The 13,575-nt window shown below is 47.7% G+C and overlaps 1 protein-coding gene across 4 annotated transcripts in view; it reads left to right on the top strand.

Annotated features, from left to right (window-relative positions):
• The window catches only part of MPP2 (MAGUK p55 scaffold protein 2), a 627,381-nt gene that overhangs the window by 524,075 nt on the left and 89,731 nt on the right, over positions 1–13,575 (top strand). For all 4 annotated transcript variants that reach the window (XM_086923954.1, XM_086923953.1, XM_086923952.1 and 1 more), the window contains 2 exons: positions 7,298–7,429; positions 8,846–8,951. In XM_086923954.1, the coding sequence (XP_086780080.1) occupies positions 7,298–7,429; positions 8,846–8,951 (238 nt within the window). The remainder of the gene's footprint in view (positions 1–7,297; positions 7,430–8,845; positions 8,952–13,575) is intronic.

The following is a 13,575-nucleotide window of genomic DNA, read 5'->3' on the forward strand; positions in this document are numbered from 1 at the left end:
GTCTATCAGTGCCTGCACTTGAGGGGAGGGCTATATATAGTGTTGAATTTATGGCGGCAAATTAGATTGATAAAGCCTGCTGTGCAGGCGAAACGCGTCTCTCTGTCATTGCTGGGTCGTGGGAGACCTGAACAAAATAAATTAGCCCTATTCATACCAATCTGGAGTACGTGCCACTTTCTCTCTGGAGTTGGGTGGCTGGTTGTCGTATGTATATATGTATGTATATATGTATATATATATATATATATATATATCAACATCAACAAAAGTGATCAAGATCTTTGTGGTCGAAACGCGTTGGTGATGGTCTAACAAAATAAATACATTGACAAACTCAAACTCCTGGAGTGCGGCATATGAAGCTCTTTTGATAGTAAATTTATGCAGGGCTTGGTTCCACCCGAAGGCCAGCACCGGCCGGGATAGCGTGCTGTAAGTGGAGCAAATTAGTGGTGTGGATTATTTATATATATATATATATATATATCTCCATCCATTCATGCATACTAGGGCTTTGTCAGCTTTTTTCATCCATTGGCCTTTCCTTCACTTTGCGCTTCCAACCTGCACAGCATACTGCATGGGGCAACAGACTAACCCACTGAATCTGTTGCCTGTCTTCCACCAAAAGCGACACCAATTGGCTTTGTCAATGTTTGTATAATCTAGAAAATAGGCCAGATTGACCGTTTGCAGTTCTGATGAATGCTATGCTAGGTATTTTAGGGAAACATACTGTATACAGTGGTGCCTGGACTGGGATGGTCAATACTACAGACCATGGCTGTATGTGGTACTTCTTTAGCACAGACCTAGCGAAGGAGTAACCAAGCTCTTACAGGTCAAAGACAGGCACAAAGTAAAAGAGTGATAGGAGCAGTGGCTGGATTGTAGACTGCTAATGCATTGTGATGTGGTGTTCTTTAAGGAGATGAGTCTTCAACTCTGTGCTATAGAAGCCATTCCTGTGTTAGCAGAAGGGTTGAAAACTCTTCTGTGAAGTTGGGCTCAAGACGATAACAATAGAACAAACCCAAGAAATGTCTCTATACGTCTGTGAATTCTTGCTTCCCATTCTAGTGACAGCAGTGAACATGCTGTAAATATTTAGTAATCTAGAAATAGGGGTGCTGGAGCACCCCCAAAGTAACCATGCTGGAGTTCTGAAGGTGAATGAGCAATAAAGATGCCGTTAAAGTTTGTTTTTATAGTGTCACATTTGGTGTGCTCACAAAGACACGGGTTAAATATCAGGCTATGTCTTCTGACGAATTGCTGTTTATTCTTTTACCATGGAGAATGGTGTTTACTTTTCTTTCTCTGAGTGCAAAGTGAGAAGATTTTGTTAAGTGGACAATTTGGCAGTCTTGCTGGTGTCAAAAGAAAGCAAAAGATACACAATTGATGGACGGAATACAGAACAAATCAAGACATTCTCCCCCAGTCAAGAGATCTTGACCGGACCTGGCTTAGCAGTTCGGGCTGGACTGTTCCCATGAGGCACAGGGTCAAGACTGATTTGCATATGGCCAGGTCTAAACTGGGGTGGCATGGTAAGCAAAAGAATGATGGATTTAACCCAGATCTCTTGACTGGGGGTGAATGTTTTGATTTGTTCTGCATTTCGTCCATCAATTGTGTGTCTGGTGTTAAAAGAAAGGCTGAAGTATGTTGCTTTTTTTCTAACACAATAACATTTAAATACCTATAGATGAACTGTACAGATATTTCAAAATATGTCAGCACTTAGGAGAGGTTTTTGAATCACCGATGTAGGAACACAGAGCAGATCAGACTGTTGACTGGAGACCCCTGAGGAAGGGTCTTGTATGACCCGAAATGCATTGGGTTCTGTACAATCTTTTATTCGAATGGCTGCACGTTTGAAAAGGAAATTACAAGTACCTTAATGGCTTATCAATTAAAGGAATAAACATGAACAATTCTTGACTCACAAGTCATTGAGAAGCATTGAAAGTGACTGCTATATTTGGAAGAGAAACTCTTTAGTTTCGAAGTTAAGTGCGTCTGTCAGCCAGTTGCATCTGGCATCCTGGTGTTAGCACTTAGGAGAGCACAAATTAAGCGCTTTGTTGGTAATTCTGAAGTGTGATGGAATCAAAACAAATCAAGATACTTTACTTTGTGACGCCCAAATGACAAATATTTGCAGAAACCCGATTTCCACACATTATCGTTTGTGCACTATATAGGTTTATAAGTAAAGCTATGTCTGTGAAAAGTTAGTGGCCATTTCAGTGGAAAATGTGCTATCTGTAAAAACCAATGGGCTGCCATACCATGCATGCTTTAGTAATATATTTGTGACAGTGCGCTACAAAACACACCACCAGCTACATGCTGCACCCTTCCCGCTCGGTTCTTGCTGAATGGGCTCGGTTTGCTCACTTGCTACGCTTGCTCTTTGTGTGACGCTTGAACCTTAACAGTCCCTATGAGTTCTCACCCCGCTCTGAAAATTGTTCCAGCATCACTGTCTATGGCTCTTCACGTTTTTCCTTTCTGCTTGCCCAAACGTCGGGGGTGAAGGCTAAGGGCAACTCTGAAGAACCACAGAGGATTTCTCGGCTGCGTACATTTCAGTTACTGTCCAGAGTGCAAGTTTCAAGTTTCAAGTTTAAAATTTGCATAGCGCACTACTCACCCAGAGGGTCTAAAGGCGCTTGAGGGAGGGGGGGTATTTTATTTATCGAATATCCAAGTTTTTAGTTGTTTTCTGAAGCAGAGGTGGTTCTGTGTAAGGCGGAGGTGGGTGGGGAGAGAATTCCAGGTCTTGGCCGCTAAGTAGGAGAAGGATCTTCCCCCCCATGGTGGATTTTTGGATGCGTGGAATTGCGGCAAGGGCTTGATTGGACGATTGTAGTTGGCGGGTGGGGGTGTAAAAGGACAGGCGCGTGTTGAGGTATTCGGGTCCTAGGTCGTAGAGGGCTTTGTGTGCGTGGGTGAGGAGACAGAACGTTATTCTCTTGTTGACGGGGAGCCAGTGGAGGTCTTTCAGGTGACCGGAAATGTGAGCTTGGCGGGGGATGTCTAGGATGAGTCTGGCTGAGGCGTTTTGGATGCGTTGGAGTTTTTTCTGTAGTTTGGCTGTGGTTCCGGCGTAAAGGGTGTTTCCGTAGTCCAGTCGGCTTGTGACCAGTGCATGGGTGACCGTCTTTCTTGTTTCGGTGGGGATCAAACTGAAGATTTTTTTGAGCATATGTAGGATGTTGAAGCATGATGATGAGACGGCGTTGACTTGTCTGGTCATTGAGAGGGAGGAGTCCAGGATGAAGCCCAGGTTACGTGCGTGGTCCGTTGGTATGGGCGCGGTTCCCAGGGCCGGTGGCCACCATGAGTCGTCCCAGGCGGAGGGGGATGATCCTAAGATGAGGACTTCCGTTTTGTCCGAGTTCAGTTTTAAACGGCTGTTCTTCATCCACTCGGCTAATTCTTTCATCCCTTCGTGTAGGTTGGTTTTGGCGGTGTTTGGGTCTTTGGTGAGGGAGAGAATTAGCTGGGTGTCGTCTGCGTAGGAGATGATGTTGAGGTTGTGTTGGCGCGCGATGGATGCAAGGGAACTCATGTATACTTTGAAGAGGGTGGGACTAAGTGATGATCCTTGTGGTACGTCGCAGATGACTTCGGTGGCCTCTGATCTAAAAGCGGGGAGGCGGACTCTCTGGGTTCTTCCGGCGAGGAACGAGATGATCCAGTCCAGTGCTTTTCCTTGTATTCCGACGTTGCTGAGGCGTTGTATAAGGGTGCTATGACAGACTGTGTCGAAGGCTGCGGAGAGGTCAAGTAGAATGAGGGCAGCTGTTTCTCCGTTGTCCAGTAGAGTTCGAATGTCGTCTGTTGCTGCAATGAGGGCGGTCTCGGTGCTGTGTTTGGCTCGGAAGCCGGATTGTGAAGGGTCGAGGGATTTGTTGGATTCGAGGAAGGCGGCGAGCTGATTGTTGACGGCTTTCTCAATGATTTTGGCAGGGAATGGGAGTAGCGAAATGGGGCGGTAGTTCTTAAGTTCAGTGGGGTCTGCTGTGGGTTTCTTCAGGAGGGCGCTGAGTTCGGCATGTTTCCAGCTTTCCGGGAAGGTAGCAGAGTTGAGGGAGCAGTTGATGACGTCTCGGAGATGGGGTGCGATAATCGAGTCTGCTTTGTTGAAAATGTGGTGGGGACAAGAGTCGGTTGGCGATCCGGAGTGGATGGAGTTCATCAGGCGGATGGTGTCTTCAGTGGTGATTGGGTTCCAGGCGCAAAGGTTGTTGGAGGGGGGTTTAAGTTCGGAGGTGGGTGGGGTGGACTGGTCTCCAAAGCTGTTATGTATGTCAGCGATTTTGTTGTGGAAGAAGGAGGCTAGAGAGTCGCAGAGGTCTTGGGAGGGAGTAATGTCGTTGGTGCCGGCAGTGGGGTTGGTAAACTCTTTGACAATGTTGAATAGTTCCTTGCTGTTGTGGGTGTTGTTGTCGAGTCGATCCTTGAATGCTGATTTCTCCGAGGATCGAATTAGCTGGTGGTGTTTGCGGGTGGCGTTCTTGAAGGTGGCCAGGTTGTCAGTGGTTGGGTTTTTCTCCAGGCTTTCTCGAGGGTGCGACAGATCTTCTTGGATTTCTTAAGGTCATCATTGAACCAGGGGGCTTTTTTGCTACCTTGCTTGATTTGATGGTTTTTCAGGGGTGCTAATTCATCAGCGCTGTGGGTGATCCATTGTGTGAGGTTGGTGGCTGCTTGGTTTGGGTCCGATGATTTGGCAGGAGGGTTTTGGTGAAGCGATGTGATGAGCTGGTCGGTGGTAATTTTGTTCCAGTTTCTGCTGGGAATTGGTTGTGGGTGGTTGTGGGTCGTAGTCTTTTTGTAGTTGAAGTGAACGCAGCTGTGGTCCGTCCAATGGAGAGCTGTGGTGTGATTGAAGGAGATGTGCTTGCTGGAGGTGAAGATTGGTCTACGACCCAGGCACCGATAACCTCATCCCTTGTAAGGAGCGTGTGCCCGGCATAGTGGGTGGGGGTGTCAACAAGTTGTTTGAGTCCGAGATTGGCGAGGTTGTCCAGAAGGGTGGTGGTGTTGCTGTCGTTGTTCTTTTCCAGGTGGAAGTTGAGGTCTCCCAGTAGAATGTAGTCCTCGGAGGGGTGGGCATGTGGGCTGATGAGGTCAGTGATGTCTTCGCTGAATTGTGTGCAGGGTCCTGGTGGTCTGTAGATGAGGGTGCCTCTGAGTGTGGTCTTGGGGTCGGTGTGGATCTGGAAGTGAAGGTGTTCGGCGGCTGCGAGGTTATCGTCGGAACTGGTCGTGATGCGGATGGTGTTCTTATGGACGATGGCGATGCCTCCTCCTGTTTGGTTGATGCGGTCCTTTTGGATGATCTTGTAGCCGTCCGGGATGGCTATGGCGATGTCGGGCGCTGGTGAGGCGTTCATCCAGGTTTCTGTGAGAAAGGCGACGTCCGGCGATATGGTGTCGAGTAGGTTCCAAAGTTCAGTGGCGTGTCTGTGGACCGAGCGGGTGTTGAGCAGGATGCACTTTAGGTGGTTAGTGTCGGAGCTCTGTTTGGAGTTTGTGGATTTGGTGTGGGACCTGATGCAGTCGAACTTGCAGGAGTGGCAGGTGAAGGGTCCATGGGTGTGTCCTGGGGCGGCTTGGTAGCAGTTTGAGAGTCGGCCGGGGTTAAGTGCTGAGAGGGTTGCGGCGTCATACGTTATGCGGGTGGAGTGGGTTTCACGGGGGGCAGGGGGTCTGGCGCCTGGCGCGGACGGGCGTAGAAGGGCTTACCTTTGGCGCACCTTCGGCGCGCATAGGGCGCGTCCGCAGCGCGTGAACGCTGCGCGCAAGTGCATCTGACATAAGTGGATAGTGGAGGGGGGCGGAGCGAGGGAGGGTCAGCTGGGAGGCGGGAGCGGGGTGGAGAGGCGGGCTGGGAGGCACAACAACAAAATGGCAGCAAAACGAAAGCAACCAGGACGAGATTGGGGCACAAGCAGGGATAGCGCTATGATGTGGGCAGAGGCACAGGCACAATCAGGCACAGATTGAATGAGGAGCAATGCGAACTTGCAATAAGCGCTACGAGGACTAATATGCACAGATTCCAATACACGCGATATGGGCTGTGCAAAACAGCGCCACGCTACCAATCAGGCAACACTGCATACTAAACAATCAAAGAAGAGCACAAAAGCAAGGGGAGCAAAAGCGTGAGCAATAGGAGCAATAGCGGTAAAGCGCTACGATACCAGCTGGCCAGGGAGCGTGGGGAGCGACCGCTTCTGAAGGAGTCAGGACGGTCACAGCGCTGCAGTCCACGAGTCAGTCCTTAACTTTTCTGTGGGAGGGAAGGTCAGCTGGAAGCCCATTCCCTCTGATCAGTGTTGCAGACAAGAAGCAAACCAAGCTTTGCTGTCTGTGATGCAATAAGAAGATGGCAGCCAACTATATTGCAGAACTAAAGATTTAAGAGTTTTTAACTCTGCACAGATGGTCTTCTGAGCCTCATACCGAAATGCACTTCAAACCTTAAAGCACAGAACCTTCCTATCTGCACTAGGGTACAGATTTGCTGGGAAATAAAGATTTACTTCTCCCACATTTTCCTATAAAACGGATATGATTCATTAAACTTGTCTCTTTTAGGGTTGCCCAGGCCCCTTGAGCATACAGTGTCCACTTTGACATTGTTATTCTGTACATTTCCCCCCAAAAAAGTGGGAACAGAGGGAAGTGAGGGGAAAAAGGAAGTATCCTATAGCCATATTTGTCATGTGGGTCAAAGCTTTCATCACAGAGGAAGAGCTCACAGACCCTCTGCTGCTGTTGCACTTGGATTCTAACTTTACATTCACAAACGCCTTTTGGTTTAACACATTTGTATATATGGGTCTGCCAGGGTAAACTTTGTATATGCATTTTTTTACATAAAGCCCCACCAGTGTGCCATGGTTACACCAATGTGCATGTGGGTATGATGGACAGCAGTAAAAGCACAGTATTGCAAGTAGGAAACACATGTGTTGCATTTTGGATCTTCCTGCCTCAGGCCCTACTCTTGCAGTACAATTGGAGAAGATCTGTCCTAGTTGTAAAGTGTTTCGAATCCAAAATCGACGAGTGCTGGATGAAATATCCATTTCTGACTGGAACAAGTTGGTGATAAAATGGTGGAGCATTCCTAATCACAAAAGGTCTTTATCCTAACCGCTGTAGGGGGGAGGGGACATCTGCCAGGATATCGCTCACATTGACTGGCAGCATCTCTTAAGCAGGGCTACATATTAACCACTTTATCTCTGCCTTTCCACAGGTCTTTGTGAAAAGCCACTTTGACTACGACCCAGGCACCGATAACCTCATCCCTTGTAAGGAGGCGGGGTTAAAGTTCACCGCTGGAGACCTGCTGCAGATTGTGAACCAGGACGACCCCAATTGGTGGCAGGTAAGAGCAGCCTGTTGAAACTAGACATACCCTTTATGCAGGCATCTTTACTGAACGCTTCCAGTGCATGGGGTCCAACTTCACTCCTTTTCAATGCTTGTCACTTGTCCCTACCTCCTCGGTACTGTCTCGGTCCTACTTTGACATGCTTTGTCCATTGCTATCTCCAACCTCATTACTATCCCTATCGCTGTTCTTATCAATATTCCATCCTCATTACCAGTGCGATCCTCATCCCCATCACTTCCCCATCTTCAATCATTCTTCCATCTTTATGAACACGCCTATCTACGCTATTAAGCGCATCCGTATGACCTCTCTCCTCTTCATCATCACTTCCTTCGGTGCCATCCTGATCGGTGATAAGAACAATGCAAATAAGAATTGGAGTAATAACAATAATACTAATAATTAGTATTATGAAGCATTTAAAAATCAATTGTTCTATTTTATAGTGCTGCGATTAACAGCTGATGGCACTATCCAATTTAACTTTACTGAAAGTATCCACCTTGGCTGTATCACATTATGGTTACAACTGATCTATAACACTTGTAAATATCCACACACCTACTACAGCATTCCTGGTTTTTACAGTTTCCTGCCTTTTTTCATTTTTTAACATACTCTTTTATTGTTAGTCTCTAGTGTTCATTATTACCTGAGTCACCATTGCAATCCCATTACTTGGTAAATCATCCATCTTGTGAATGTTGCTTGTATTTTCTACTTTGTCCTTCTTACTGATTCCATTCTTGTTCCTATTGACATTGCTATTGCCCCACATACTCTTTGCAGTCCCTAGTCTCATTTGAATCTCTATATTGTTTATAACATGTCTTCATTAGATTTCTCATCTTAGTTAGCGTCCCCACGCCTTTAGTAAGGGCCTTATTTCTGTTCCTGTTTCAGAGGTGGTTCGTATCCTACGTATGATTCCAATCTGTGTTACTATGCCGTCTCTGTGACGGTCGGTGGTATCAGACCGCCCACCGCCTCTTGAGGAAGAAATGTCTCCACAGACCCCAGCCACTACCACAATTTCTTTTTTGTTCAAATGGAAAGTCCCACGCAAACTTAATGTTACCCCAGGGCTCTTCCCTAGAAGTCCACCTCTGTGCACACATCATCTGGAAATAAACAACCAGTCTTTGTACTTAACCCATTAGTCCCTCTCCATGCAAAAGGCTCTGGTTATGAAGGGTGCCCATGTTTCTATTCCAGACACAGTCAGCATGTAGCCTCAGGTCAACAAAAAAGTAGTAACTGTGCATGAATGTTGTATCGAGCAGGAATATTTTTTTGACAGTCATAGATCCAACCTGCTTTCGAGCAGGAAAGAGGGAGTGTGAGTTGGTCTGTGCTATGAGTTGAGTGACGTTGGTCCCATTTCTCAGTGGTTGCTTATTGCTCTAGGCCTGCCATGTGGAAGGAGGAAGTGCTGGCCTGATTCCTAGTCAACTCCTGGAGGAGAAGAGGAAAGCGTTTGTAAAGCGTGACATGGACCTGACTCCCACTTCTGGTAAGCCTCACCATTCAAACCACAAACCTCTCGTTTAGTCAGTCCCAGATGTTGTAGACGCGCCCCAGGAATGGAACTCATGCATTCCGCAGGGCCCATATGTGCAGTTTGTGCTTTGTCAATCCAGTTCCCTTTTATTCTGACACTTTTTCAGTTGTGTAAATCCATATTTTTGGTAAGTACCATTATAACTAAACTGTATGCACTGTTCTTTCTATATCTCTTAACGCTTTTACTTCTGTTCAGTATCAAACGCAAACCCTTTTATCTTGGTCCAGGGAGAACACTCACCACTTAGCCAGGCTCACACTTCCATTTAAGCTGGTATTTATGAGCAGGAGAATTTATATAACACCAGACCCTGTGGATGATGTAATTCTATTTCAGTGAATTTCTATGGTTTTAAGTAGGATGTCCATCGCTGTGTGCAGCATGGGATGAGCGTAGGGCCTGGCCAGTGGCACTCCATCTTGCATCCAACTGCACACTACACCTGACTTTCCTTACCACTCATACCTTTACCACGTATATCGTCACAACAACATGCCTTAGGGAAAGTTCTGGACTTTGTAGTTGTATAATTTATTATTCAAACTACAGACCGCTCAACAGTAGGGAAAGCGTGGGACTTTAAAGTCTTATGCCGCTTTCCCTAAGGCATGTTGTTGTAACAATATGCGTGGAAAACACGTATTAGTAGTAACACTTGTGACGTAACGGCAAGCGTGGTGTGCCAAGCACGGTAAATGCTGTTTCCCATTCCCTTGGCTTGTACTCGTGGAATAAATGCATGGACTCAATGAAAGTCCATCCTAGAGTGTTTTTACATGCACAGCCATGCACAGCTTGGGGTTGGACGCTGGCCTGTGGCCACAACCTGTGTCCAACAGCCCGTGGGTACCTACCCCCCGAAGTGCGCATGTGTGGGGTTTGGTGCAAGGCCCAGCCTGCGCCAATGCCTCCGGCCAACTCCTGCACACACTGCTAGCTATGTGATATAATAATATAAAGGGTGTTATTTTAAGTAAAGCCGACCTACTGCCTTTGTCAAAGGGTCAGAACACTAAAATATAAAAAGTATCAGCTCATCATCAAAATAAAGCAGACAGTTTTTGGCAAAAAGTCACCATAATTATAATCAAATGTATATTTCATAAATTCACTTATTGCCACGTTTAATAAATCTGTTTGACCATTTTTTCAGTAAAGGTTTGTTAATGAAAAACATCAAAATGTCTATGAGACTTTCTTATAACATTTCTTTTTTTTAAAAAACGTTTTTATTTGCATTTTATCATAACTTAACAGTAAAATCATGCAATCAGCAGTACACATCTCCGTTACTCCCACCCTCCACCCTCCCCACAGTACCCTCATTAAAAATTTAATTCCGATCTTGCCCCATGTCCAATGTGCTGTGTTGTGTTTATCTATATGTTTGGGACACCTGAGTCTCTGCAGTGTATTCATAGGGATGTTTAAATGGCTGCTTTTTAAGCACCACTCATAGCCCCCCATCCAAACCATGATAGAGTCGCCATTTTCCCCAGACCTTACGAAACGTCTTCAGGCATCCCCTTGCTTTGTAAGTGACCCTCTCTGCAGCCTTATAGAGATCCAGTCCTTTCCTCCATTCATCCAGTCTAGGTGGTTGTGATGCTCCCCAATACTTTGCTATGTCTCTTTTGGCCACTACTAGCGCCAGTACCAGAAAGGTCAGTAAGGGGCGCGTTAAGTCCACATCATTGGTCATTCCCAAGAGGGCCAACCTAGGTTCCGGCCGGAGTTGGATTTCCAGCACCTCACTCAACTCCTCAAAGACTTTACCCCAATACTCCTGAATCTTGCTACATGACCATACGGTGTGATAGAAGTCTCCCTCCATGTCCCTGCATTTGAGGCACGTCGTGCTCTCCGTCCTCCCCATTTTGTGGAGCCGTACTCTGTCATAATAGGTTCTGTGGAGCACATTAAACTGGATGAGGCGCAGGCAGGATTTAATTGCCACCTCTCTGGGATGCATCAGTACAATGTCCCAGTCGATATCCTCCATGTCTCTCACCTCAGTCTCCCACGTCTGTCTGAGCTTAGCTGGTCGTCCAGCATATTATTTGTCAATGTTTTGTAGGTAAGTGAGACTGCCTTTTCCGGCACGCGCTCCTGTAGGAGGCGTCCCTCTAGGGGCGCGTACTCCGGCAGTTCGTCCGCCTGGATATCCAGGGCTTGCCAAGCATGTCGTAACTGCGCGTATTTAAAGAACTGTGTACGGTGCAGTTAAAAGTCCGAGCCCAGAGCCGTGAATGGTTTTAGCGCTCCCCTGGCCACTATGTCCCCCAAGGTGGAGATACCCAAATCGTCCCACCGCCGAAAGCTCTTTAATTTGTTTAATTCCGTTAGCCATGTACAATGCCATATCGGCGTCTGTCTTGTGGGTTTTGTTCCCCATCCTGTACGTTTCATTGCTTTATTCCAGAGTTGCAAAGTGATTCCTGTAGCCGGGAGTATCTGCCCCCGTCTGGCGCCCCTGTACAGATAGTACATCAACGTCTTGTGGGACATCCTGTGTCTTTCAAGGGCGTACGTGGGATGATCTGCCTGCGCGTGTATCAAATCATTAATCGGCACTAAGTGCTCCGCCCAATAGTATGCTTCCAGATTCGGTAGTGAAATCCCACCGCTGTACTGATGTCTCTGAAGAGTGTTCAGCGACACTCTGGGTTGTTTACCCAGCCAGAAGAAGGATCTCAGCTCAGCATGTATTGTCCTTAACACTTTTGAGGGAAGTGGGTAATACTCGTTCTGTAGGGCGTACAGGAACTTGGGCAGCGTGATCATCTTGAACATCGCAGCCCGCCCTAAGAGTGTGAGGAGGAGCTGCCTCCATCGGACCGCTTCCGTTGTGAAATTCACTAGGATTCGCTGCAGGTTTTGTCGGTATGACAGCTGTCTGTCCAGGGTGACGTACACACCGAGGTGTTTGAAGCCCTCTACGGTAGTCATCAATCGTCCAGGGAGGTGCGGCCAGTTTCCCTGTCCTTTAGGGTCGTAAAGAATCGATTTGTGCCAGTTAATATGGTAGCCCGCGTGCTGCCCGTATTGTTCCAGTTCCCGGAACATTTCCGGTACTGTCTTCTCTGGGCGAGTGATGTACAAGAGGATATCGTCCGCGTAGAGCGATATTTTTTCTTCCGCCGAGTCCCTCTCTCCTCTTTTGAATCCCGTAATGGCTATATTCTGTCGGATTTTAGCAGCGAGCGCTTCTATTGTAAGCGCAAAGAGAAGGGGAGATAAGGGGCATCCTTGTAGTGTCCCCCTTCGAATCTGGAACTCTTGTGACGTTACCCCGTTTACTCTTACTCTGGCACTAGGTTCAGTGTACAGCAGTCAAACCCATTGACGGTATTTGGGGCCGAACCCGAATTTTTGCAAGACGCCCTCAAGGAACGGCCAGTGAACTGCGTCGAAGGCCTTCTTGGCGTCCAGGGATAGGAACCAATGTGGGTCCCCCCTCCCTTGTACTTCCTGTAGCCAGTTGTGGGTGCGACGGAGGTTTAACCTGGTGGCTCTCTCTGGAAGGAAACCCGTTTGGTCTAGGTGTACCAGGTCTGACATCACCGTGCGTAGCCGCAACGCCAGGATCGTTGCCAGAAGTTTCGCCTCCGTGTTCAAGAGAGAGATGGGGCGGTACGAAGCGCAGTCTACCTGCGGCTTCCCCTCTTTATGTATTGGGATTATCTTTGCCGAGCATAAGTCTGGGGGGAGTCTCCCATCTTGTAAAGCCCCGTCAAAAAGTCCCTTAAGATGGCGTGTCAGGAGATCCGCTGTGCGCTTAAAAATTCAGCGGGGTACCCATTCGGGCCCAGTGTTTTACCCGGTCGCAGTCTGGCTATGGCTCCCGAAATGTCCTCCATGGTGATGTCAGACTCCAAGGTTTGCTGAGCCTCAGGGGTCAGGGCAGGTAGGTCTATTTGTTCTAAGTAGTGTAGGGCCTCTTCGGTTGTCCCCAGGTCTCTGGCCCTGTAGAAACATTCGTAGGGATCGGCAAATATTTCCGCGATCTGAGTATCAGATCCAACTAGCTATCCCTCTGAGTCCCTGATTTGCTCCACTTATCTGGCTGCACGTTCCTTCTTACTAAGCCACGCCAACAGTTTGCCTGATTTATCTCCCCGTAGAGGCGGTGTACAGTGGCCAGGGCCTGGGGTCTGGCCTCCCCCGTCACCAGCTCCCTTTATTGCTTCTGTTGGTCTATCAGCTTTCTAAGTATTCTATCCTCTTTCGACATCTGATAGTCCCTTTCCAAGTCTAGAATAGCCGTCTGCAACGCAGTAGTTTCGGCGTGGAGCTTTCTTCTGTCCTCTGCCAGCCTGCATTGTATCCTGTCTCGCATCACCGTCTTCAGTGCCTCCCAGAACGTCACCCCGGAGGGGACCGTCCCCTCATTCTCCGCAATATAGACCTTTACGTCGGCTCTTAGGCCCCTGAGGACGTCTGCGTTCTGTAGATCCCATGCCGTCAGTCTCCAGGGTCCTCCCTTCTTTTGTCGCCCCATTCCTACCTTTGCTAACAGCGGGGAGTGATCGGAAATCCTCCTCGCCTGATATTTCGCAGTGTCATCTACTGT

Source organism: Lissotriton vulgaris, chromosome 5, assembly GCF_964263255.1.
Source record: "Lissotriton vulgaris chromosome 5, aLisVul1.2, whole genome shotgun sequence".
NCBI classification, from domain to species: Eukaryota; Metazoa; Chordata; class Amphibia; order Caudata; family Salamandridae; genus Lissotriton; species Lissotriton vulgaris.